This window comes from Callorhinchus milii, unplaced genomic scaffold (genome assembly GCF_018977255.1).
Source record: "Callorhinchus milii isolate IMCB2004 unplaced genomic scaffold, IMCB_Cmil_1.0 Scaffold1, whole genome shotgun sequence".
In the NCBI taxonomy this organism is placed as follows: Eukaryota; Metazoa; Chordata; class Chondrichthyes; order Chimaeriformes; family Callorhinchidae; genus Callorhinchus; species Callorhinchus milii.
Window position 1 is genome coordinate 46769877 of NW_024704742.1, and position 24535 is coordinate 46794411.

At 38.6% G+C, this 24535-nt stretch overlaps 1 protein-coding gene across 1 annotated transcript; it reads left to right on the forward strand.

The window, feature by feature from the left end:
- The first annotated feature begins 1578 nt into the window (after positions 1–1578).
- On the forward strand, positions 1579–22978 carry dthd1 (death domain containing 1). The gene is made up of 10 exons (XM_007889180.2): positions 1579–1864; positions 4897–5656; positions 7683–8013; positions 9088–9267; positions 11351–11592; positions 11815–11979; positions 16050–16339; positions 20134–20378; positions 21454–21514; positions 22689–22978. The coding sequence occupies exons 1-10, from the start codon at positions 1579–1581 to the stop codon at positions 22976–22978; spliced, it is 2850 nt and encodes a 949-aa protein (XP_007887371.2).
- The last annotated feature ends 1557 nt before the right edge of the window (positions 22979–24535 follow it).

A 24535-nucleotide genomic window follows, 5' to 3' on the forward strand; every position in this document is an offset into this window, starting at 1 on the left:
AGAGCTGGGGGTGGGTGATGGGGGTAACTATATTCATGTGATACTAGCCTCACAAACAGCTGCCATTGGTACTGTTTCCCAATTCAAGACACTTTTTTTTATATAAGTAGTAGGCTTTGGTACAGCATTAGATTCATGGGGAAATATTTATTTAACTTGACCAACAACAATTTCCATTTATATAGAGCCTTTTTCGTCAAAAGAGCATCTCAAAGTACTTCCCCTGGATATCCAAGGTGGGGGACGAGGGATGGGGCTGAAGTAGGGTTGGTGTGGGGGATGATAATAATTCTTGCATTTGATATAGTGCCTTATCATGACTTTGAGATGTCTCAAAGCTCTTCACAGAATATACTGTAAAGTGAATTGACTATATAATTTTAGACGATAAACAGTAGCCAATTGCACACAGCAGTATCTCACAAACAGTTGCGGATTGAAGTGACCAATTTATTTTTTTTTTTTTTTTTTTGAAGGAATTATTACTCCCAGAAAAGCGATCCACCAATCGACTAACAACCGGGTTCCTAGTTACTGCTAGGTAAACAGAACAAGTGGAGTAAGGAAACTTGCCCAACATTTCACCCTGCCAGGAACCAAACCAAGGTCCCTCACTTGCGAGGCAAGTGCTCTAACCGCTGAGCTCCAGGACTCCATGATGACCAAAAGCGTAGTTAACAGGTACATTCTGTGTCCTTCAGAAGTAGAGCATGCCCTCTGGAATATGTGCCTACATGTAATGTCTCATTAAATAACTAAAATTGTATTCTAATGCAAGTAACATGAAAAGCCCAAAACAAATAAAATACATTACGCCTGCATTTTCATTGTGTGAAACCCAGTTGGTGGTCAGTCCACCATATATTATTATTATTATTTTATTATTTAATAAAACACCAGGGGGTAGTGCACTGTTTGAATAAACATGGGAGTTTCTCCTCGTATCATGGCCAACAATCCTTAGATAAATTGATCATTCACCTAATGGTTACTTGTAAGTCCTTCCTGCACAAAATGTCTGGCTGTCTATTTAGCTTCAAAAATTTGTCACTGCACGTGACATTAATTACCTTTGAAGCACTTTGATATGCTTTGAGGTGACAAAACATCGCTACAAAAATGTAAATTCCTTTCCTCTTTATTTCAGTGTTAAAATTAGGAAAATCGATTGCTACATTGAAGGAATGCAGAGGTTATGAACTTAGATATTGTACGGTTGAACACTAATTATTTAAGACTTCAGACAAGCTTTTCTTTGTTGTGAATTCAAACTGGAAATAAATGTATGTATTCTCAGCCAGGTCTATAGAGGCTTCAAGGTCCAATACCAAAAGCCAAACCCTGAGTGACACACCTTCGAGTCACCCTAGTAACATTTAATTGCAGCAGGCTGCACACAACAGTCAACAGCAAGAAAGCGAACCATTAAGGAGCAGCTAAATTAATGGTAGACGTCCCCACACAACAATATCCACAGCTCAGTAATTTACTTATGTTACTTCTTTGATTCATGTTTTGGGGGAGACAAAGATCCAGAAGGCATCCTTTAAATTGAATCCCTCACTGCGAGGAACAGAGATGACCGAGGCTGAAAATATATCTCATTTAGACAATGTCATCAATATCATTGACTCTGTTCAGAGACAAAACCATATCCTCAAATGCTTACTTCAGAAAACAGAGCAACTTGAGCAGAAGGACCAGGGGGTCATCAAACAGAGTATTGATACTGTGTTATTCTTGAGTGAACAGATCAGCATTGATATCCTAGAAAAACTCAGAAGTACAACAGAGATACTTCAAACGACAACTGAAATCGTGGCTGGCCTCTGTCAACAGAAGCGAACAAACATTGACCAGATAGGTAAGAGCTGCACTTCAAAAAATAAATATCATTCCTTACATTTGGTATAGCGTCTTTCCCATTGGATGTCCCAAATCGCTTCAGTGGATATACTGTAAAGTATAATGACTGTGTGTTTTTGTAGGCAAATGCAGCAGCTAATTCGCATATAGCAATGTCCCACAAACACCTATGAAGTGAATGACCAGCATTTTTGAAATAGTAAATGCAATAATGATATTTCATGCCTGATTGCTTATTTACAAAATATGTTATCAGGTTACACTTTAATATGTACACAAGTTAGTCCTTGAACACTCTGTACTTGTAAATGATATTGTTATAATCTAAATGTTCTTTACAACATAGCTTGTTGATTGTTTTCCTGTAGTTTTGGGCTTCTCAGTTTTGACGTCTGTTTCAATGTTTTGTCTCTGGTGTAACACACATAATCTTCCTTATTGTTGGACTTCCTAGTTAAACAGTCAAAAAAAACCTTGCATAATAGGGTAGACATAGGGAAGATGTTTCAACTTGTGAGGGAGACCAAAACCAGGGGCCATCAATATAAAATAGTCACAAATAGATCAAATAGGGAAGTTAGAAGAAATTTCTTCACATAGAGTAGTGGGAATGTGGAACATGCTACCATAAGGAGTTGTTGAGGTAAATAACATAGATGTATTTAAGGGAAAGCTAGACAGATCATGAGGGAGAAAGGAATAGAAGGTTATGCTCGAAGGCTTAGTTGAGGAAGGGCAGGAGGAGGCTCATGTGGAGCATAAACACCGGCATAGACCAGTTGGGCTGAATGGCCTGTTTCTGTGCTGCATATTCTAATATATTCTAATATATTCTAATCCCAGTCTGCTTTTCAAAAAGAGAGAAAAGAAGCAGAAATTAAATCTGAAATTCTACCTAGTCTTAGGCTGCAAAATCATTTTGTTTTCAAGTTTCAAAGTGCAGAATTTCACTTTACAGAATTTATGCAAATTAAAGTAATCTAAGGTGCAGGCAGAATTTAGAGCATTTGGGTAAAAAAGGGAACTTTACTGTAATTCTAAAGCATTGATGATTCTCAGATGCACACAATTTTAGAGGTAGTTTTTAATATCTTTGATTTAAGTAATTTGGAAGCTGACTCTCTTTAAGAACTGTAGAAAACTAGCTTCCAAATTGAGAATTTAGGAATTTTCCATAATTCTGTGTTAACTTAAATTTTAAAATAAAATGACCTCACAGATTAAGTAAGCCTAGATGGAACTTCAAATATTCTGGGAAGAAATTTGGAGCAATTGATGATGATAATAATAATCCTTGCATTTGATATAGCGCCTTATCACATCTTTGAGATGTCTCAAAGTGCTTCACGGAATATATGTAAAGTGAATTGACTGTATTTTGTAGGTAAAATACAGCAGCCAATTGCACACAGCAGTGTCCCACAAACAATTGTGGATTGAGTGAACAATTTTTTTTAAAGTGCATTGCTGGGGAGAAATTCTATTGAGTCTAGATTTGTTCTATTCATGAAGCATTTTAGAACATCCAGAAATTGGCAAATTTTTAAACACAGCTTCATTTTTGAATCCGGTTTTCCATAAAATTTGTAGAAGACATTCAGAAAACCAACTTCAAAGTTAAGGCTGAATTCAACTATTTGCCACCTTATGGACTCTCTACAACACTTAAAAAATAGAATAAATCTAGGCTCAGGTGGATTTTCTTCCCTTATGATTATCATTAGCACTATAATATTGAACCCCACTAGTTTAGACCAATAATGATCCCTTAGTTGAGTCTTTCAGTAAGTTTAACTTTTGACTTAAATATGTAATCCTTGCATTTGATATAGTGATATAGTGCCTTATCAAGTTGTCTGAATGTCTCAAGTCACAGGATTTTTACTGTGAAGTGCAATGATATTTATGGGCAAACGTACCTGCTGTTCACCACTAGCACAAAACCAATTCAAAAAGTCAACAGAGTTTCTCCCAGTGTCCTGACCAACAATCCCCCAAAATAAAATTGGTCACTCACACCATTACTGTTTGTGGGGCATTGCTGTGCACAACTGGCTGCCGCATTTTACCCACAAAATACACAGTCAATCCATTTCACAGTATAGGTGGGGAAAGGCGGAGCAGGTTAAGTCCCTGTTATAACATGATAGTTGTTGGTCCATAAAATCCCAACCAATTCTGTAATGGAGAGAAATGACTTCCATATATTCAATCCGCACGCAAGCTAAAGGCAAAACAGCGGATGCATCTGTATCAAATTCCACAGAAGCCTTGTGACCCTGAAGATGTTGATTTTGGCTTCCCCATTGCCGAATTGTCAATGGATTCAGCACGTACTTTAGATATTTTAGAGTAAATAAATGTTGGGATCCAAAGCTTATACATGAACCCATGTTATAATGAAATGCTTTATAATGGGATTCTACTCTACTTTGCTTACTCCTAGAAAGGAGATCAGTATCTCTTTGTTCATGGAATAAATATGATATTTGACAACAACTTGCTTGACAGCTTGAAACAACTTAAAACAACAAAGTTTCATAACACCCTTCAGAGTGCTGAGATTTCATAAAGCAACCTTTCTAACGGGTGAAATATTTACTAGTACAATCTGGTAGCTGATTTAATTCATGGCTGTTTGTGGGACATTGCTGTGCACAAATTGACTGCCACCTTCACCTGCAAAGTTCAGTCACTACACTTTATAGTAAATCCTCTGAAGTGCTTTTAGATGTCCTCCTGAAGTGAAAGGCGCTATATGAAATACAAGCATTATTTTATTTTAGTGTGATTAGGAAAAGTATCTGTGAAGTAATAAAATCAGACCCAGGGAGATAATATTAGACTTCCATTACTTCTAAATGTTACAACTCTTAAATAATGAATATTTATACATGAAACAGACAGATGAAGAATTCCATATATCTAGAACTTGGTAGTTCTTATTAGTTCCAAGAACTAATAATTGGTTCAGTTCTACCTATTTCATGATGATTTTTTGTTTTAATTCACTCTTTATTATGTTTCTAGTGAATCCAGCTAATCTGAATTACCTGGAGTGGACGAGCAACTTTCTAAACCATTTGATCGCAAGTTTAAAAAGTGCAGAAACTAATTTGTACGATGTCAAATGGCCTTCAGACCACAAGGAGATGCAAAGCTCCTGCACTGGAGAGGAAAAGGTGGAATTGGGATCTGATATGCAGCATCTGCAAACCGGGAGTCCCTCCTATCACCAGAAAAATGGGAATTCAGAGGAAGGGGAGACCAAGAAAAAAGGAGCCTTTGAAACATCTCTCAGTAATTCCCAAAATAATCAGCACATGTCTGAGAAAACAAATACCATTCTGATAACAGAAAAGGGACACAGTGTGCAAGAATCCAGCTGTAGCTTTTTTCAACCAAGTGCATGTGAAGGAGTTGAGAGAGAAGATACTGCAGGGGATAAAGAACACTTTCAGGCGTCCAGTGCAGTCTTTTCTAAGGAAGAAAATTATAATAGACAACTTACAATTCAAAAAGCAGGCAACAGGGAAGAGCACGTGAAAAGCCCTTTCAGAATAACAGAAGATATGGATAGTAAAACGGAAGTCGAAGACAGCGGAAAAACACTAAAATCTATCCCATTTAGCAATCAAGGTGGAAGCAAAGATATTCATCTAAGTATGGTGTCAAAAACAAGTGTGACCGACAGGTTAAAAATAAACAAATTCCATGACCAAAATGAGATTACTGACTCTGCAGCTCAGCCTGTGAAATCTAGGGACCCGCAAAGCTGGTCCCAAACAGGGTAAGTACAATTCAGTTCAGTGATGATGGTGGAAGTATGTAGAGGTATTATTAACTGCCTATGAACAACTGATGAAATTGTTCTGCACAATCAGCTCTGAACAATAACAGTGGCAACACAGGTTTCAATTTGTCCTATTACAATGGAGAAAAAAAAACACTGAAGTAAGATTTGTGGTATTGTTAAGCATTTTATTTCAGGAATGCAAATAAAGTATGTTTCAGCACATATGAAAGAGAAGAGATTGAAGGATTATGGGGTTATTGAATTGATCTCCTTGCTCTGTGAGCCAGTGTGGACTTGATAGGCCGAATGGCCTCCTTCTGCACTGTAGATTTCTATGTTTTTACATTTCATGACTGCCATGTGCCATAAAGATGCTATAAACATCACATCAAAATGCATTTAAATATCTTGCCATTAATTAAAGGTGCTAGTGTACATTTGAACATAGTTAGTCAAATCACTATTTGACCAACCTGCACTTTAGACTCTGATAACGTGTTTATATCACTGGCAACACCTGGTATTACAATTAATTTGCTTTTGTAAAACTTTAATTAAGTTTCCTGATCTAAATATTAAAACTATATTGAAAATTTACAATGAAGCAGATGATAAAAACATGTTTTAGTTTCTAAGAATAATTAATAATCCTTGCATTTGATGTAGCATGCTGTCGAGATGGCTCAAAGCTTTTATTATAAAGTGTTGTAGTGACTGTGCATTTTGTGTATTTTAGTTGGAAAGTTTTGACAGAGTTGCACCAGGAACAACGAGCACCATCTTACCTATTACAATGCAAAAGTGCCTGTATCGTGAACCAGAACACGCCCCAACACAATGCTGTGACCCTTTAAGCACAAAACATTTCAAACATTTCACCATTTATCCCAAGTATTTGTCAATAACTAATTTGTGTGCACAACTGATCTGTCCCAAACCACTGCTCAGTATATGAACTCCTTCAACTTCATGTTGTTTTCCAATTGTACCACCCTCTTGCATCCAATCTGTAAAAATCAAGACTGACCTTATTTCTCAATAGTGCAGCTGACCATTACGAAGGCCAGGTGGTTGAGCACAGTTTTCAGCAAGAAATCCATTGAGGGTTTGTAATTTTTATCATTTGAATGCCGCCGCGTGCAAAAGTATACCCGAAACACGAGAATCTGAAAGAAATTGGGCAGGAAAACGGGAAGAATATAATTTTAATCCAAAGGAAAGAGCAGTGAAGGTGGAATAACAGTCATGGATAAAATGCTTGTTAGTAAACTAGCAGCAGCAATAAACTGAAGACTGTCTCAGGATATAAAGTGTGTCTCCTGTAGGAAACCCCATGTACATCATATCAATCCGTGGGAACTCAGCTTTGATCTGAGGTCTCATAGTGCAATGGGGTTCCCTGGGAGAGACACACTTATGTCCAATGCCTCTTCTTCCAGTGATGAGGTGTTATTCTCATTTAGAAACAAATGTTCATTTATTTCATGGCTGTTTGTGTAACATTGTTGTAGATACATTGGTTGCCACTCTTGTCTACAAAATACAGTCAGTGCACTTTGCACTAGTTCCTGTAGAGGGCTTTGAGATGTCTCGACGACTGATTAAGCACTACATCAAATCCAAGGATTATTTGATTATTATAAAACTCAGAGTTATTTATTTCAATTGATTCAATTTGCATAAAAATCCAAGAAAATTCAAGAATTCTTTGTTGCCAGTACAATACTGAATGTGCATGCCTCAGGGTGCAAATTGTGATGTTTCAGAACAAATGCGATTTGATAATTATTACATTGAATTTGATATGAAACATTGCCAATTAGCAATAATAATTATCACATGTAAAACGTTTAGATACCTAATATGGTAAAAGAATGAGTGAAAATCTTAGAAGTATGAGGCATAAATCAAAAACATAGTATCAAAAATAGTGCTTACAGCAGAAAAGGTGAAACATTTTATTCATCATACTAAACAATGAATATGTGGAATATCAGTTCTGTTTTCTGTCTGTTTTTAGGCTGCTTGCAGAATTGAATGCTGAAAGTGACCCGCAGATCCCCTGTTATGTAACAGCCCCTTTCATGATAATCCAGAAACTGATATGTAGAATAATCAATGATAGGAGCTCACTGGTCATATATGATGGTGAAGAGCTGGTCAGCAATGTGATCAGCATTCAGTGCTCAGACTCCAGGATAAAGATTCCCTTTCCAATCAGGATTGCCATCCCATTCACTGCAAGTTACAGAGGACATTATCGTGAGATTATGGTGAAGGTGTCAGATGGCAGTCTTTGCTCAAGCTACATGAGTCCCATATCTTTGGAAGGAATTTATGATGGGCATAAGGTTGGTGAACAGCAGCCAGCGTTTTTCTCAAATCCTACACTCTTGCACCCAAACTCAAAAGATCCTCTTAAATAGTATTTATGGCATAAATGAAATAAATATGAATGCTCTCAGTGCAAAATAATCTTCCAATTATGATACAGTGCAATACAAATTACATTTACATAATGCCTTTCATGTCAGAAGGATGTCCCAGAGGTGCTGATGATCTGTTGTATGTTCTGTATATAATAATAATAATAATAATAATAATCCTTGCATTTGATATAGCGCTTTTCACGTCGGGAGGACGTCCCAAAGCGCTTCACAGAATAGACTGTAAAGTGAATTGACTGTATATTTGTGGGCGAACGCGGCAGCCAATTGCGCACAGCAATGTCCCACAAACAGTCGTAGATTGAAAATGACCAATTTTATTATTGTTTTTGGTTTTGGAGGGATTATTATTAGGCGTGTGGAGTAAGGAAACTTGCCCAAGGTCTCGCCCTGCCTGGAATTGAACTCAGGTCTCTCACTTGCAAAGCGAGTGCTCTAACCACTGAGCTACAGGACTCCACTATATGTTGTTGCTGTGTGGACAAAGCTGTTGAATTGCGATTTTGAAATGTTAATTGGGTTTGAAAATGCAATATTTGCAATCCAGAAGTTGCTGAGTTAAGAACAACTTCCAGTTTGCAATTGAAATTGCAGGATTTTCTATGAATTTTGCTTCAAAAAATGCTAAAAGGGGAAAAATCCATCTCGAGGTCCGCAACGAAAGTTTTCTGGGTTTTGATTACTAAACATTTTGCTTTTGGTCCCTTTCAGATTTGGGCCTAATTTGCCTTTAATTTAACTTTGCCTTAACTAGTAAAAAAAACTATTTGCAAAGATTTTGTGTTTCAACCTGCAATTGTATATTCAACAGCAAATGAAAATGGATCGCTCTATCCATTTTTCAATTTCTGCGCACTAATGTTACAGTCCATGAACAAAAATCACAAAAGTGTAAGTGTAAGTGTAATTGCACCATTTTAAAAAGGTAAATTACATTTCATTTGTTCTAATTGCAACTGCATTATTTTCTTCCCTTAGGGAACGTATGCAGAGATTAAGGTTTATAAACTCGGTATCTTTTCAGTTGTGTCCTGCTTAAAAAAAGAGAGATTTACGGTACCTAAAAAAGGATTGGCTTTGAAGCTGAGCATGGATGGAAGAATTGCACTGAACTATCTTCCAGGAACATTTAGTGCTCCAGTCATAGTGCAATCAAAGGTAGGAATCAAAGACATGTACATATATCTCCTCCTTTCACCAGGCCACTGAGTTTCCCTGAGAGAAAGATGCATGGTACCTTATCCAAGTTGACCGTGGAATCCCATCGCTTAGTGGTTAGCATGCTTGCCTCGCAAGCAAGAGGACCTGGGTTTGATTCCCATGTGGGGCGAGACATTGGGCAAATTTCCTTACTCCACATGCTTCTGTTTACCTAGGAGTAAATAAGAACCCTGTTGTTAGTCAATTGGTGGATCACTTTCCAGGGATAATAATCCCCTTCCCCCAAAAATTATAATTTAATCACTGTTTGTGGGACATTCCGCCCAGAAAATACACAGTCAATCCACTTTGCAATACATTCTATGAAGCGCTTTGACACTTCTCAACATGTCTACGTGTGAGCAATCTAATATGATGTCCACGTGTTTAGGGTATCCATGCAAATCAATCAATAACTATGAGGAATGAAATCCCTGGCTGAATTTCCCTCGCTGAATTGTAGCAATCCCAATCACTGCTGTGACTGAGATCAGCTAACTCAAAACAAACCAGGGATTGAACCAGGGGAATTTGGGTCCGTCTGCCTGATGAACTTTTTTTGGGGTTGAAAAAGACCTTTAGCCTGAAATTCTACCCAGTAATAACCTGAAAGAGTAATTTGTTCCTAATTTTAAGAATATGCAGAATTGGGGAAAAAAGCTTAAATTTCCGTTTTCACTTGAAAGCTAGATTTACACAGCTCTTGAAAAAGAAAAGGCTTCTTAATTAAATTGAATTGAAGAATTTTTGCACAATTCTCTGCAAACTTAAACCTTAAGGCAAAATGGCATCTTGACGTTGGTAAAAGCACATGCGGATATAAAGCCTGCCTCCTGCAGTGAATCCCATGTTTGTCACTGTGATCTTGGCTCTGAAGCAATCTTGGATCAGAACTGCCATCTCTTGTTGTCAGCGGGATGACTAAGGGCTTTGTGGAGGAGATACATTTTGTGTCCTGAGATTTTTTTCCTCAATGTCGAGGCACCATTTTGTTGCTGTTTTTCCTCACAAGTATGTTTTCAGAAACAAGGGAATTTGTTACGGCTGTGCACAGATTTACTGCTGCATTTGCCTACAAAGAACCATAGTCACTACACTTTACAGAATATCACTTTGAGATGTCCTGCTGATGGGAAAGGATGTTATATGAAATGCACAGAATTTTTTATTATATAAAACATAAGATCAAATTGGCAAGAAGGCCTTTTTCATTCAAACCTCTCTTGTGACCTGCTATTGAAAATAGACATGCCCTATCAGGTAAAAATGAGGGAGGGAGAGGGAAAAACTGGGCTGTTTGGGACATGAATGGACATGCCTGTATTAGAGAAGAAAATGAACATAAAGATATAAAAGTAAATAACATAACAGCAGGAGAAAGGAACAAGATGAACCCCTTTGTTTGATAAGAATTAGGGGCAACATTACTCATGCAACTTTGCCTGAACCTGTTTAAAGTCAATTTGTCAAGTGATTAACTTTCTTTTCATAGCAATATTCAATGGGTCATTAGATATGTTGAGTGATTTTTCAGATTGCCCAGATTATGCATGATATTGGCTCACTAGTATTATTAATATTGTGCCTTTGCTAAACAGATATGAAGTCTGTTGAGAGATTTTCTTGAAATAGTACCAAAGATCTTGCTTCACAAGAATAACTTCTTGTTTCCAACAATGCTCAAACTTGTCTTTTAGACATGAAGTATAGTTTTAATTTGAAATTCGATACTACCTGGTTTATTTTATCAGCAGAGGCTCCGATTGGTAGGATCAGGTAAACTGAAACATGACCCTAAAGCAGAGTTTAGATTTTAAGTAAGGTCCCTGCAATAGCTGCTTAGTATACAGAAAATCTTAAAACAAAATAATCTTACAGGCTAAAACCAGGTGGAATTTGGGGGCTATGATGTCATGTGCTGGCAATAATATTGCCAACCTTCAGCTTTACGATTTAGAGGGTTTCATAGCAATTTTGCACAGCTTGGAAGTCTGGAATGCTTCATAACATTTACCTCTCCCAGTGCTATCTGTTTTCATAGGTTCAGCCAATTGATACAACGCTGCTGTCTACTTTGAAAGCAAGACAAGATGTGTACCATTCCATAGTCTCAACCAGCCCAATTGTTCATATTACTCATCCTTCAACCCAGCAGTTTCGAAAATCAATTGCTATCATTGTGCCTTGCCCACCAAATCCAGATAAAAAGAGATTAGGAGATGAAACAGACCACGGTCGAGCAGCCACTGCCATGGTCCACAGGAGCAGCAGCCATCGCATTCGGTAAATTGACAGCTTAACTGCTAAACTGCACTATCGCGAGCTATAAAAGTTTCCACACATTCAGCAGTGAGGTTCTTAAATAGATGAAACAAATTTTTTTCAGTGAGATTGCTAATACATTTTGAAGTAACAATTGCAGTGGGTTAAAAAAAATCTATGAAGTACACCTGATAACTTCCAACAGAATGTTACATCTTTACTTTGTCATTTGTCAAATTACAGGTCAATGAGTGCCCCTGTGAAAAAACACGGTGAGCCGGCCAATGAATCCTTGAAGCTATTGGGATTTAAATGCAGAGATGAGCAGTGGTTTCTGATGGACGCGATAACTGTAAAGAATGGGCAGAATGGACTTGTTGAATTTGAAATCGCTGAACATGTAGAGAGGTATGATATTTGTACACTTTAACTAATAGTTCAGTGAGCGTATACTACTTATAGGCAATAACCTAATTTCTCTGTTTTTAACTGGTTTGCAATTCCAGTATTGCATAGAACATAACATCAACAACGACAACATCAAGTTACATTTACATAGTGCTCTTCACATGAGGGAAGGGTTTCAGAGAATTGATAGTGAAGTTTGAGGTGGAGCTGGGGAGAAATAGGAGGTGACTGTGGGCACGATCGAAGAGTAAAATCTTCAAGTGTGATCTGAAGATGAGCAAAGAAGGGCTGGCTCACACACGAAAACATGTGCTGAAAGCAACCTAATATGAGTTGAATTTGAATCGGATAAAGCTTTGGAGCCTAGTGTCAGCTAGTACTTCTATAATGACTGGTTTATAGGTGTGAAATTGATATCACTCTGCTTCTCTAATCTTGTCCACATGCATCCTACTGTTCACTTAAATCAGGCACCACTTAAACCATACAAAAGGAATCCCCCATCCTAGCACTGATACATCTTAAAATAAGAACTACAGGTAGTTCCAGCTTCTTTGGTTTTAAATTGTTTTTGAAAAATCAAGTGTTCAAAGGAAATTAGTGTATAGTGCACCAAGGCCTTTTTTTAACAAGTAAATTCTTGGGGAAAATCCCCACCAGCCCCTAGAACGCCAGACTACGCCATTACCTCACCCCTCACGCTGCTGAAACCCTGGTCCACGCCTTTGTCACCTCAAGGCTGGACTATGGGAACTCTCTCCTCGCCGGCCTTCCCGGCACCTCCCTCCACAAGCTGCAGGTCATTCAGAACTCTGCAGCTCGTGTACTGTCCCGCACCAGGCTTCGGGACCACATCACTCCCACCCTCGCTCGCCTCCACTGGCTCCCCATCCCCCAGAGGATCGAATTCAAGATCCTCATCCTCACCTACAAGGCCATTCACGGCCTCGCTCCCTCCTACCTCTCCAACCTACTATCCCCCTACCTACCTGCCCGTACCCTCCGTTCCTCCGGCTCCGGTCTGCTCCACGTCCCCCGCCCCAATCGCCCTACCATTGGTGGTCGGGCCTTCAGCCTCTCAGCCCCGAGGCTCTGGAACTCTATCCCCCAGTGCCTTCGCCGCCTCCTCCCTTTCCTCCTTCAAGGCCGGTCTCAAGACCTTTCTCTTTGACCGTGCCTTCAGCTCCCTCTCGACTCTCTTCCTCCTCCTCGCTCCCTCCCTTCCCTCCCTCACCCTGACCATTTCCCCCCCTCCTCGCTCCCTCCCTTCCCTCCCCTCACCCTGACCATTTCCCCCCTGCTCGGGTCATGACCCAACTGTGCAGCGCCTTGGGACGTCCTCCTGACGTGAAAGGCGCTTTATAAATGGAATCTTGTTGTTGTTGTTGTTGTAGAAATCCCCCAGCTGTAATTTCAAAATTACCCACCAGTAAATTGCCCTTCCATAATAATACTAAAGCTAATGACAATTTTGTCACCGTTATCTCTATTGTTATTAAATTATTATTTTGTTGGCCAAGCGGGCAGCGTTTAGGCAGTTTTACAGAATTTTAGGCCAATTTTATGGAATATTATTTGATAATTAAAGACATTGTATGATCATTACTTATTAGATTCTGGTTTCATAGTGTTTCAATCATCCTATCATTTGAAAAAAAATATGAAGCATTGCTTCATCTGTAGAAATCTGTTTTTAATGCTTCTGGATGTGGGATAAAAGTGCCTCTGTGAGTTCAGTCCCACCAGTGAAAATTCCTTTAAAACATGCTCTGTAGTATGCATTGGCTTTCTCTGTGTTGCCCCAGAGCAGTAGTTTTGGATCACTAGAGAGCTCAAAGGTTACCCTGAAACCTGTTGCTTAATCTGGTAAGAGTGATGTGACTCATTGTTCTGGTGGATGCAACTCGCAAATGGCAAGTTCCTGCTAGATCTTTGTGTTTATTTGATATTGTGTAAGAATTTAATATTCCATACAAGGGCCATTCGATTGCTCTGGGACGCTTCCTTGTGTGAGGGAATCAATATAAATGCAAGTTGTTGTTGTTGATTGTAAAGACCTGGAGGCAGTTGAATATTGGGCTCCAATTTACGAGATTTGCAAAAGTATTTTTGTAAATAGTGAATCCTGCAGGTACCTGCATGTGTCTCAAGTTGTCTCTCTGAAACTGTTTGGATATCAATCTCAGTTGCAATTTCTGTGGAAGTGGATTACATAGCCATCAAAGGCTCATCTGGGTCCCTGCAGAATCCACTAAATAGAAACCTCTTTGTGAATCATGTGTTATTCATATCTTTGTCAAAGAGCTTAACTTCAACAAATGCAGACGTTCATTCCAATTTCATCTCTGCTAATAGACTGAAATTCTAGCTGGCGTTACACATAGCACCTTTGGCGTTTCATGATTATAATGGAGAAATCCCTTTAGTCCACATAGCCTAAGATAATACGTGTAAACACTGACTGATTAATGTGTGTTTTGCATAACAATATTTCTGATCCCAACTTTGACACCTTGAGTAGACAGTTTCCATACAAAATCCACAACCACTACACTTTACAGTAAATTCTGTGACGCCCTTTGATATGTCCTGAGTGTAAGGCACTCTATTAGAATACAACAATTAATATTATGTATGATTCCCTCACTCATTTTTGCCGATTGTATTTACTACATGGTTTTATTTTTCCATGGGGACAAAAATCTGGAACATGTTTACATGATGAAGTAGACACATAGAGTCTAATTTGACAACATGAACGCTATTGCACTCTATTGAAAAACATGTTGTGCTTGTATCGTTTGCTGGTTGAATGGGATTGATATAATAAGTGAGTAGTATATAATGCAAAAATAAAAAAAATTCAGTGCATTCCAGATGCACAATCAATCTTCATTATTCTAAGTGTGCGAGGGCTGAAACATTTTACTTCTAATCAAGGGTCCATCTTATCAAGGCTTGACTTTCTTTAATTAAATGTCAGCTAGGATCAGGGAAAACATTTGCTGGAACAGGTTTTAATAATAGACTTTGACTATTAATAAACAATTAAGCTGGAATGTGTCTAAATACAATAATGTAATTTAGGAGATCTGGGAGATACAATAAATCGCAGCTCCTGAGGTTGTCACTTCTAACAAATTGCTATTTTAGACAATTGGGAACAATCTGTGATATTCACAAGTGGAATTTGATGTGTTAATTGTGATTTACGTTTCTGACTATCAACAGCCAATTTGCAATACTTGCAAACTAGCTAATTGCAACTTCTGAAAGCCAATGAAATGCACAAACATAGGTAACTATTTTCCATGGTGGTCTAATAAAGGTGTTTGCTGTTGTTCAGTCTTGTGATGAAAAGGTGACATGACAATTATAACATTTTATGTAACCATATAAGAGAAATGCTTTCTAATGTTTTTTCATATTTATGCTACAAAGGAGACATAATATAATAATAATACATAATGTTTTTTCTCACATTGTGACTTTGTGCCTCATCATATCATCAACATATCTCAATGCATATTACAGGATTTACTGTGATGTGTAGTGATGTATTGACAGTGTTTGTACGCAATGCGTGAAGATTATCGCTTTACATTATAACATATTATCTGATCAGGTAGCTGGCAAACTGAAGTAGGTCAGATTTTACTTCTTTCCATAGGTACTGAATCAGTTTGCAGCTGTTACCTAAGGTCAGTTGCATTTACCTGACCAGACACACTTACCAGCAATTCTCTTAAAACTCTCAAATCTTTCATTTCAAGTTCAAAGATTCTTGTATTATTACATTTAATGAACTGTCTGTTTTTTTTTGGCAATCTTATATGACTCAATTCTGATTAAAGCCTTGCACAGCCTCTCCTGTTACAATATAATTCTTAAATGTTACCCTTTCACCTATTCAACTATCTTGATGGAATGACAGCAACTGCTAAAATAAGAGACAAATGTTGATATTTTTTATCATAGTTTTGGGTCTTATCACATAATACAATAATTTTTATCGTGATTGATACTATATAGTTTTTGTAAATTTCACCAGTATATTTTTCCTCTAACAGATTTATAGTTCTTCGTTTGTCATCCTCGGTGGACAGCAGCTACTTGGTTTCTTTCATCCAAGAACTGGAAGAAGCAATCCAGTTCACCATGGTTAATATTGTTATGTATCACAGAAGAGACAATTTCCACAAGGCTGTAGTTCAACTGGTTCCGTCCAAAGATTCACCTTGGGAATTGGCTAAACTACGAGAAAAGGGATACAGGGGCCCTCCAGAGCCATCTGAAGAGTTTCCGATGAGAGAGGGAGAGCAGTTAATACTGAAGTTTAGTGGCAACATTAAATCACTAGGTAAGTTGCTAATAATTATGCTTTTAAAGTCAGGCTGGCATAAAATATTTATTTGACCTCTATATTAATGTTTTCAGATTACAAAGGCAAAAAAGCACAGGTTCAGGGTTGTGAAAGGCAATTTTAGGCCAGACACCAGAAAGTATTTATTTACACAGATGGAATGGATTATCATGGATGATGATACAGTCCAGGAGGCTAGACTGATTGAAAGATAGCACTGTGGATATTCTGCAAAGATGAGATCAATTGAACCGAAGGGTCTTTTTCATCTATATCTCTTGTGATTTTGTGATACATCTTTTCTTCCTAATTTTCTGCTTTTGTCCCCCTTTCTATCATGAAACACATTGATTCATGATAGTCTGCAGCTCCAATGGCCTCTGTTACTTTCGTAAGTCATTTTTTTCATGTCTATGTCAAGATGTTTATTACTGGCAGGTGTTCAATCTTGAACACCATTGCAGATGTATCCAATCCTTTCTTAAACTGAGATCATAGTTAATTTGAAGCAGAACCTAACCTTGATTATTATGATATTTGCTGGATTGTACCTCCAATCCTTTTTTTTCTCTTCAGTCAGGTGTCGGACACATGCGGAAATACTATGCTTAATAACAATGACTTTTATTTTTATAGCGCCCATCATGCAGGACAGCATCTCTCCCTGAAACTCTGGAACACTCTCACTCAATCCCTCCGTTTTACCCCCACTCTCCCCCTTTTCATGTCCCATCTGAAAACCTTCCACCTTGACTGTGCGTACAATCATCCTGCTTCCCCCACTGCCCTCCACCCTCCCCGATCCCGACCCCGACCCCCAGCTCAGGTCCGAAACGCTGATTGTCCAGGACCTTGGGACATCCTCCCAAGATGCTATACAAATGTAATTTTGTTGTTATTGTATTGAGGACCAATAAAATATTTTAGAGTGATAATGTGGAAGTATTTATGGCAGAATAAAAAAGTGCATAGAATCTTGTGAGGATTGTTGGATGGGTTTCAATATTTTACTCTCCAAATTCCATCATTAACTCTATAAATGTTGACAGAATTTTGGTTCCACAAAGAGGTAAACAGCTGCTCCTAAAGCTTTGTAAGTCTGTACTTACAACTGACGACAACTGATGGAGCCATGACTAGGGCTTGTGTGTTTGAGCTGCGGTCAGGAGGATCTCTTTGGGGCTGAATTAACAACAAGATGATACTCCTGGCAATGGAAATCAAAATTGAGTTGATCCTCTGTACATATTTGATTGTCTAATACTTGATAACCTGACTCATTGGTTTAACTTGTAGGAACTGGATTCTTCACATTCAGCTCCTGATAACTCTGCAAGCCAAAACCTTAACAGATAGGGTCATGTTAGTCGCTAAAATTTTGGCCTGAACAGGAAGTTTCCCAGTGCTCAGCAATGGTAAGCTGCGTTAGTTAAGTTAGTTAAATGGTCGAAGTTAGTTAAACGCTAGCAATGCCCTGGGTCACATGCTGTGGTTTCCAAGTTATGGCTCTTACCAAACTATACTTAATTTCTCAGGAATTAGTAATCATAAATTTGGTATAGCGCTTTCCATGTCAAGTAAGTAGATAGCAACCCTCTGAGGAGAGTGTGTAACCTATCTATACTAGACAAATGGAAACCATATATATGTGGAACTTGGGAGGCATTTGTTTTGCTTTTAAGCATTGCCGACCAAAAGGAATACAGATTTCCTGTTATCATTAAATAGTACTATTAAACCAATTCTCCACTAGAGACTTCTTAACTACATGTATAATGTATGTCTGATCTTTATTGTAAGCATTTTTGCACAATACAAATAAACATAATGCCATGTACTTCATATGTAAACATTTGGAGTCCTGGTTAGAACACTCACTTTGCAAGTGAGAGACCTGAGTTCAATTCCAGGCAGAGGGCGAAACCTTGGGCAAGTTTCCTTACTCCACACACCTAATAAGTAATCCCTCCAAAACCAAAAACAATAATAAATTGGTCATTTTCAATCTACGACTGTTTGTGGACATTGCTGTGCGCAATTGGCTGCCGCGTTCGCTCACAAATATACAGTCAATTCACTTTACAGTGTGTTCTGTGAAGCGCTTTGGGACGTCCTTCCGACGTGAAAAGCGCTATATCAAATGCAAGGATTATTATTATTATTATTTAATTGCACGCTAAATTTGATATTAAATTCATATCAGCTAGCTTCATAGTCTCTCCCCAGCCTACCTCTATGACCTCCTGGGCACCTACCACCTCCAGCTGCTCCTTCCACACAGTGAACTGCTTCATGCCACTTCCCATCCTGCCCCACTATCGGTGGGTGAGCTTTCAATCATTCTGTCCCTACACCTCATCCCTGCGGTTCTCACCTTTAAAACTGCCTTAAGACCTTTCTGTTCAATTGCACTTTTGGTCACCTTTCCTCTCCCTCCCCCCATCTTCCTCAGCTCCCCACCCCAGTTCAGGCTCCCAGTCGGCTCTGTGAAGCACTTTGAGATACCTTCCCAACATTGAAAGTCGCCATAGAAATATAAAATTGTTGTTAGTTGATCAGAAAGGTGACATTTTGGAATCATTTAAAATTTGTACAGAACGCAATTGTACAGAAAATAAAGTGTGCATGAACAGTTTCTAATTTATAAACACCTGCCAATGTCACAACAAAAATGCTCTCAGGCAGAAAGCTCTTTACTATTAACTTGTCACTAAATTTCCAGGCTGTCAAACAAATGTAACAGCATAGCATGCACATAATGAACAATAAAGGGACAGAAAATGAGGCAGGTGCAGGCTAGAAAATATCTTCCCTAATTCTTTTCCCGTCAATGCTCACACAATGCATGTTTCATATTGTTACAAGGTATAGAAAGTCCCCATTCCCAGAGGCAACTTATCTTCGTTACTGGACATTTCAAGAGTGGCTAAAGCAATCAGTTGAGACCTGGGGCAGGAAAATATTATAAATGGAGATAACTATCACAACATACACCATATGTTTCACTTCACAGGACTTCCAATTAACTTGATTACATTGAGGCTTGGCCTGTGTTACACAACAGAAGGACAATCGTTTGGGAAATACACAGGCAGGAAACAAAAACACAATGCACCATTGTAAAGAAAGAGCATTCAGCCCTCAGGCAAAAAGGTTTTAAAAAAAGGTCAGATTAACCTGGAGGGAATGTTTAAAGAATCAGGATCTCTGAATTTGTGAGGTATTCGCTGCACTCTTCGCCCAAAACGTGTGCATTGGGGAACTGCAGGCGTCCAACCAGCTGAAACCACATAGCATGCTATTGAAAGCACTGTCTGGCACTTTCCCGCTGCTTGTTCAGCTAGGAACACCTTATTTTTTTTAAGGCTTTGACTTGCAGGGTTAATAGGAGCTGAGTGTGCAGAATCTCTGCCCCCAGAGACTGGTCTGCCCTTCCAAATGCTGCCTATGAGCCACGCTGGCTGTGTTGTCATCAGCAATGCTCGAGAATACTGTGGACCCGCCTGGCTGAGGAACTGGACTACTTAGACCACCACAGAGGGCTCGCTCTTCTCTGACATTCCAATGCCAAACATGTTACCTTGAAGCCAGTTAAATTCCAAGGAGACCCCACCTATCTCCTCCCCAAGGAGAATTGTCACTATATTTTTATTTGACATCCGACAAGCAAGGGGGAGGGTTTGGAGGTTATGTGATAATTAGAACTTAACAACTCACTTTTCTCCTCCAATATTACATATCAAACCGTTGATCTGTAAAACTCATGTGTTTGTTCTCCTATCTTGATTTAGGAAATGAGGGAGATGTAACTCAAGGATATCAATTAATATTCCACTCTCAAAGGAAGACTAGACTTGAGCTTGAACTCAATGAAGTAGATGAATTTGGCAACTACTGCTCGCCCCACTACAAAGGAATGGCAATATTTTATAAAGTAACCAAAGAAGAGCTCAACAAACAATGGGATGGAGCTGACAATGCAGAGGAGAGCCAGCAACGTAGCCCGGTGTGCAAACTGGCACTGACACTTCCCAAGGTCAGAAAATAATCAGGATAAAAACACTATACTTGTTACAGCATTTCTCTCTGTGACTGATAAATTTCCTGGTGATACAGTAATTGCAAACATGTCCATTGCATCACATATAGTATTTGAAGGAGGGGAAATAGTAGTATTTGAAAGAAGGGAAAATTCATTTGTGAAATTATTAGATTACCAGGTTGCATACCCCTCCCTCCCAATGGTGATTACAATGATATTCTGTGTATTTGATATAGGAACTTTCATGTCAGGAGGATGTTTCAAACCATTTCACAACATTTACTGTAGTGTATATTGTAAGCGAATGCAGCAGTCACATAGAACTCAGTAATGTCTAACAAGAACCGACTTGAAGTGAGTGACCAATTTTATCTCAGGGATTGTTGGCCAGGAGACTAGGAAAAATTCCCTTTTCTTTTTGAATATTACCTTGGGATCTTTAACATCATTTGTGGAATCCTGTAGCTCAGTGGTTAGAGCACTCGCTTTGCAAGTGAGAGACCTGAGTTCAATTCCAGGCAGGGCGAAACCTTGGGCAAGTTTCCTTACTCCACACGCCTAATAATAATCCCTCCAAAACCAAAAACAATAATAAATTGGTCATTTTCAATCCATATGACTGCTTGTGGGACATTGCTGTGCGCAATTGGCTGCCGCGTTCGCCCACAAATATACAGTCAATTCACTTTACAGTGTGTTCTGTGAAGCGCTTTGGGACGTCCTCCTGACGTGAAAAGCGCTATATCAAATGCAAGGATTATTATATTATTATTATTATTATCAATCTGAACAGGCAGATGGGACCTCAGATTAACGTTTCATCTGAAGGACAGCACGTCCAACAACGCAGCACAGCCCCAGCACTGCACAGGAGTGTCAATTTAGACTACATGAGCTCTAACTCTCGACACAGGGCTCAAACCTGTAGCCCATGCGGTTAACCCAAGTTGTAGTTGTCTTCAGCAGAAAATAAAAAATTTCAGGGAGAAAATTAAGAAATCCGCACCAATTTAATTTCACTCTTCTCATCTTTTCTTACCTGTGTTTAAATATCTATTTTTTATTGCAGAGAGAAAGGACTGTTAATCGTTCAGTTAATGTAATCCAAATTCCAACAGAACCTTCTAAGGGTAAGGGAACTGACCTGTTGAATTTCTATTTAATAACCTCTTGTACCTTTGGTTCAAGATTTCATTGTATCCTAAGATTAATGTTATGATGCCTGCTTTGACAATCATTACTTTTAGTGCACAGAAAACTGTTTTGTGAATTATTAATGAACATTGCAAGCCTGGACTAGTTGAGTTAAAGGAATTGCCTTCTTAAAACCAGCACAATGTAAATACAATGAATAATTTTTTCGTAAACTGTCTAATAATTCATTCTGGCATAAAATAATCCGGTGGTACTTTATTGGTCTACAATGTGACTGGAGATATATTTCAAAACTACATCGTAGTGGCAGAAAAATAAATAGATCTTGTTCTGCTGGAAAATATTGAAATCACATTTGCTTCCACAACCTTTGGATAATTTAAAGAATATTTAAATACAATTTCAGGTGATTTAAATCCAATCAAAGGGACTAAACTGATCAGAGCATAAGTTCTCCATTTGAAGTATAGAGTCTAGTGGGCTTGATGATGGGCATCTAGGTTTTTTGCATTCTCTCCTTGCTATATCAATGGGGCAGTGAGTGGGATGGGGGGAGGAGGGGGAGGAAGGGAAGAGGGGGCGAGGAGTGAGGAGGGGTGGGAGTGTGCGACATATTAATTATTACAAAGTCCAACACTTTTTGTCCAGGATTTAAAAACAGGTTTGGGACTCCTAAAATGTTAAAACCCCAGTCTTTCAATTCTTTTGATGCGAACCATTATCGGTATTCTGGAAGGATAATGTTGGGAAGACATCTCAAAGCACTTAACAATCCTGGCTTGGCACCAAGAGATTCTGGTGGGAGCCAAGGGGGTGGGGAGGGGAAAGATGAACAAAAGTGCGTTTAAAGTGGAAGGTTAATGTAAATGAGTGTAATTGTTTTAAGACACAAGAATCCTGAAATTCCACCTTGTCTTAGCCATAATGTCTTAAAATTTATAGCTGTACCTAATTGTGAAAAACCTTAATTTGAAAGACGGCTTTGTTCTGTTAAAAGAATGTGTCGAAAATAGCTTCCAATTTGGGGCTGATTTTAAGAATTTATTGTAATTCTGCGCAATCGTAAATCTTAAGATTAGGTTAAGACTCGCTAGAATATCAGGCCTCAGGTCCTCCTGTTAATGATGCTTTGAATTCTTTAACTGACAGACGCAGTGTCAGATAACGTATTGTACTGGGTGGCCTCAGAACTTTCTGAGGAGGATGCACTCCTGCTTTTTACATCTCTTCGAATTCGACGCAGTGCGATTCAGCTCGTCAAGCTGACAAACCCAGATGATTTGACACATCAAATCTTCAAGCTACTGAGCATGTGGAAAAAGAGCCTTCCAACATCAGCGGATAAACAACGGCTCCTTTCGAGACATTTGAATAAATGCAGCAGACAAGACCTAGTGGAAGATTTACAGTCGAAATGGAAGATTGGGGAAGAGAAATAGTAGATAGTTTGATTTTAAAAAATGGTTTCCATCATAGACATGCCTCTCCTGGCATTAATGTGCATCTATATATCCGTCACATTAAGCAATTGGTGCAAAAAGAGTCACCTGGAGGTGTTTTAGTGCTGCAGATAGAGGTCTGAAATGCAAACTAGGCTTATTGTGTGAATTGTGACTTCAGGTTTTCACATAATAAGTTCCAGAATTCATGGTGAATACACAGCTCACAAATTGCGAATCCCAAGCAAAGTCAGAAGAAATATCAAGTGAGCAAAGCCTGTATCAGCCGAGAGTAGGGTGGACAGTCAGATGAGTGGGATATGAACAGGTCAGAAAGGCATGAAGTTGCTAAGGCACAAAGAGATTTGTATGTGAGGTAGAGGATCTTAAAATCTATCTGAATAATCAAAACAGCAACCAAACTGGAGGTTCTTCAGCGACAGTTACTTTTGATCACAACCCAATTTCCCTCATGTTTGGCCTCTTTTGGGAATTAACAAATCTCCCTGTTGGAGAATGAATTTCTCGTTTGACTCTGTTTTTCCACAAAAACTAGAGAGCTAATGACAAGAAACTGAGCAAAACTCCGACTGGTCAAGACCTGGTCAATATTCCGCTCTCTGTGTTCTTTTTAAGAAGTTACATTTTCCAAATTGGAATTTGTGATTTGCCAGCTGTAAATTTAATCACAAATCACTCAATCTGATATTCACAAAACAGAAATTCCAAGTAATGGAACTAATCTAATTTGTAATATTACATTTTAGACCCAAATCATCTGTACCAAAGCAACAATTCACAGCACAAGAAAAACATATATGAACAAAGTAAACTGTTTAATTCCTCTTTTATTGTTTTTCATTTGGTTAAAATGTTTCAATGTTACGGGATATTGTGTAACACTTAGAGTAGCTGTGCATTGACAACTGTAAAATGTTTTTACTGAGGATGTATGATCAGCACTATGCATAGTAGAATATTTGCCCAGGGTAAGCAAGTATTCTATCTAGAGCTATCTAGTGACAGCTCAATATGTGGAAAGTAAAGTATATTTGTCATTGAACAGTCCCCATAAGTCAAGTATCTCCAATAACAACATCAACAACTTGCATTTATATAGCATCGTTCACGCAAGATGGTGTCCATACCAATGGCTGAGTTTGACACCAAACCAGGGAGAAAGAGGAGGTGACTGTAGGCACGGTCAAAGAAGAACCTTTTCAGCTGTGATCTGAAGATAGGCAAAGAGGGAACAAGGTGAAGGGATTGAGGTAGGGAGTTTCAGAGGTTTGGGGCATAATGGCTGAAAGCATGGCCACTGATGGTGGAGCAGAGTGGTCGAGGGATGTGCAAATTTCTAGATAATAAATGCAAAGGTTTACATATTAGTGGATTGTAAAAAGAAATTACGGAGGGCTCTGGGACCACATTATTCAGCTTTTGCACAGGGAAGATGAGTTATATTAGACATAGGACTCTGGTTAATACCTCGTGATTCACACATCTGATATATTTACTGTTTATCCGACAGTCAGTTTAATCTATTTTTTTTCAGTT

Coding starts and splice junctions, on each gene's coding strand:
- dthd1 (XM_007889180.2), top strand. CDS start 1,579: ATGACCGAGGCTGAAAATATATCTCATTTAGACAATGTCATCAATATC. Junction 9,268..11,350: donor CAGTCATAGTGCAATCAAAG/GTAGGAATCAAA, acceptor CTGTTTTCATAG/GTTCAGCCAATTGATACAAC. Junction 11,980..16,049: donor ATCGCTGAACATGTAGAGAG/GTATGATATTTG, acceptor TTCCTCTAACAG/ATTTATAGTTCTTCGTTTGT.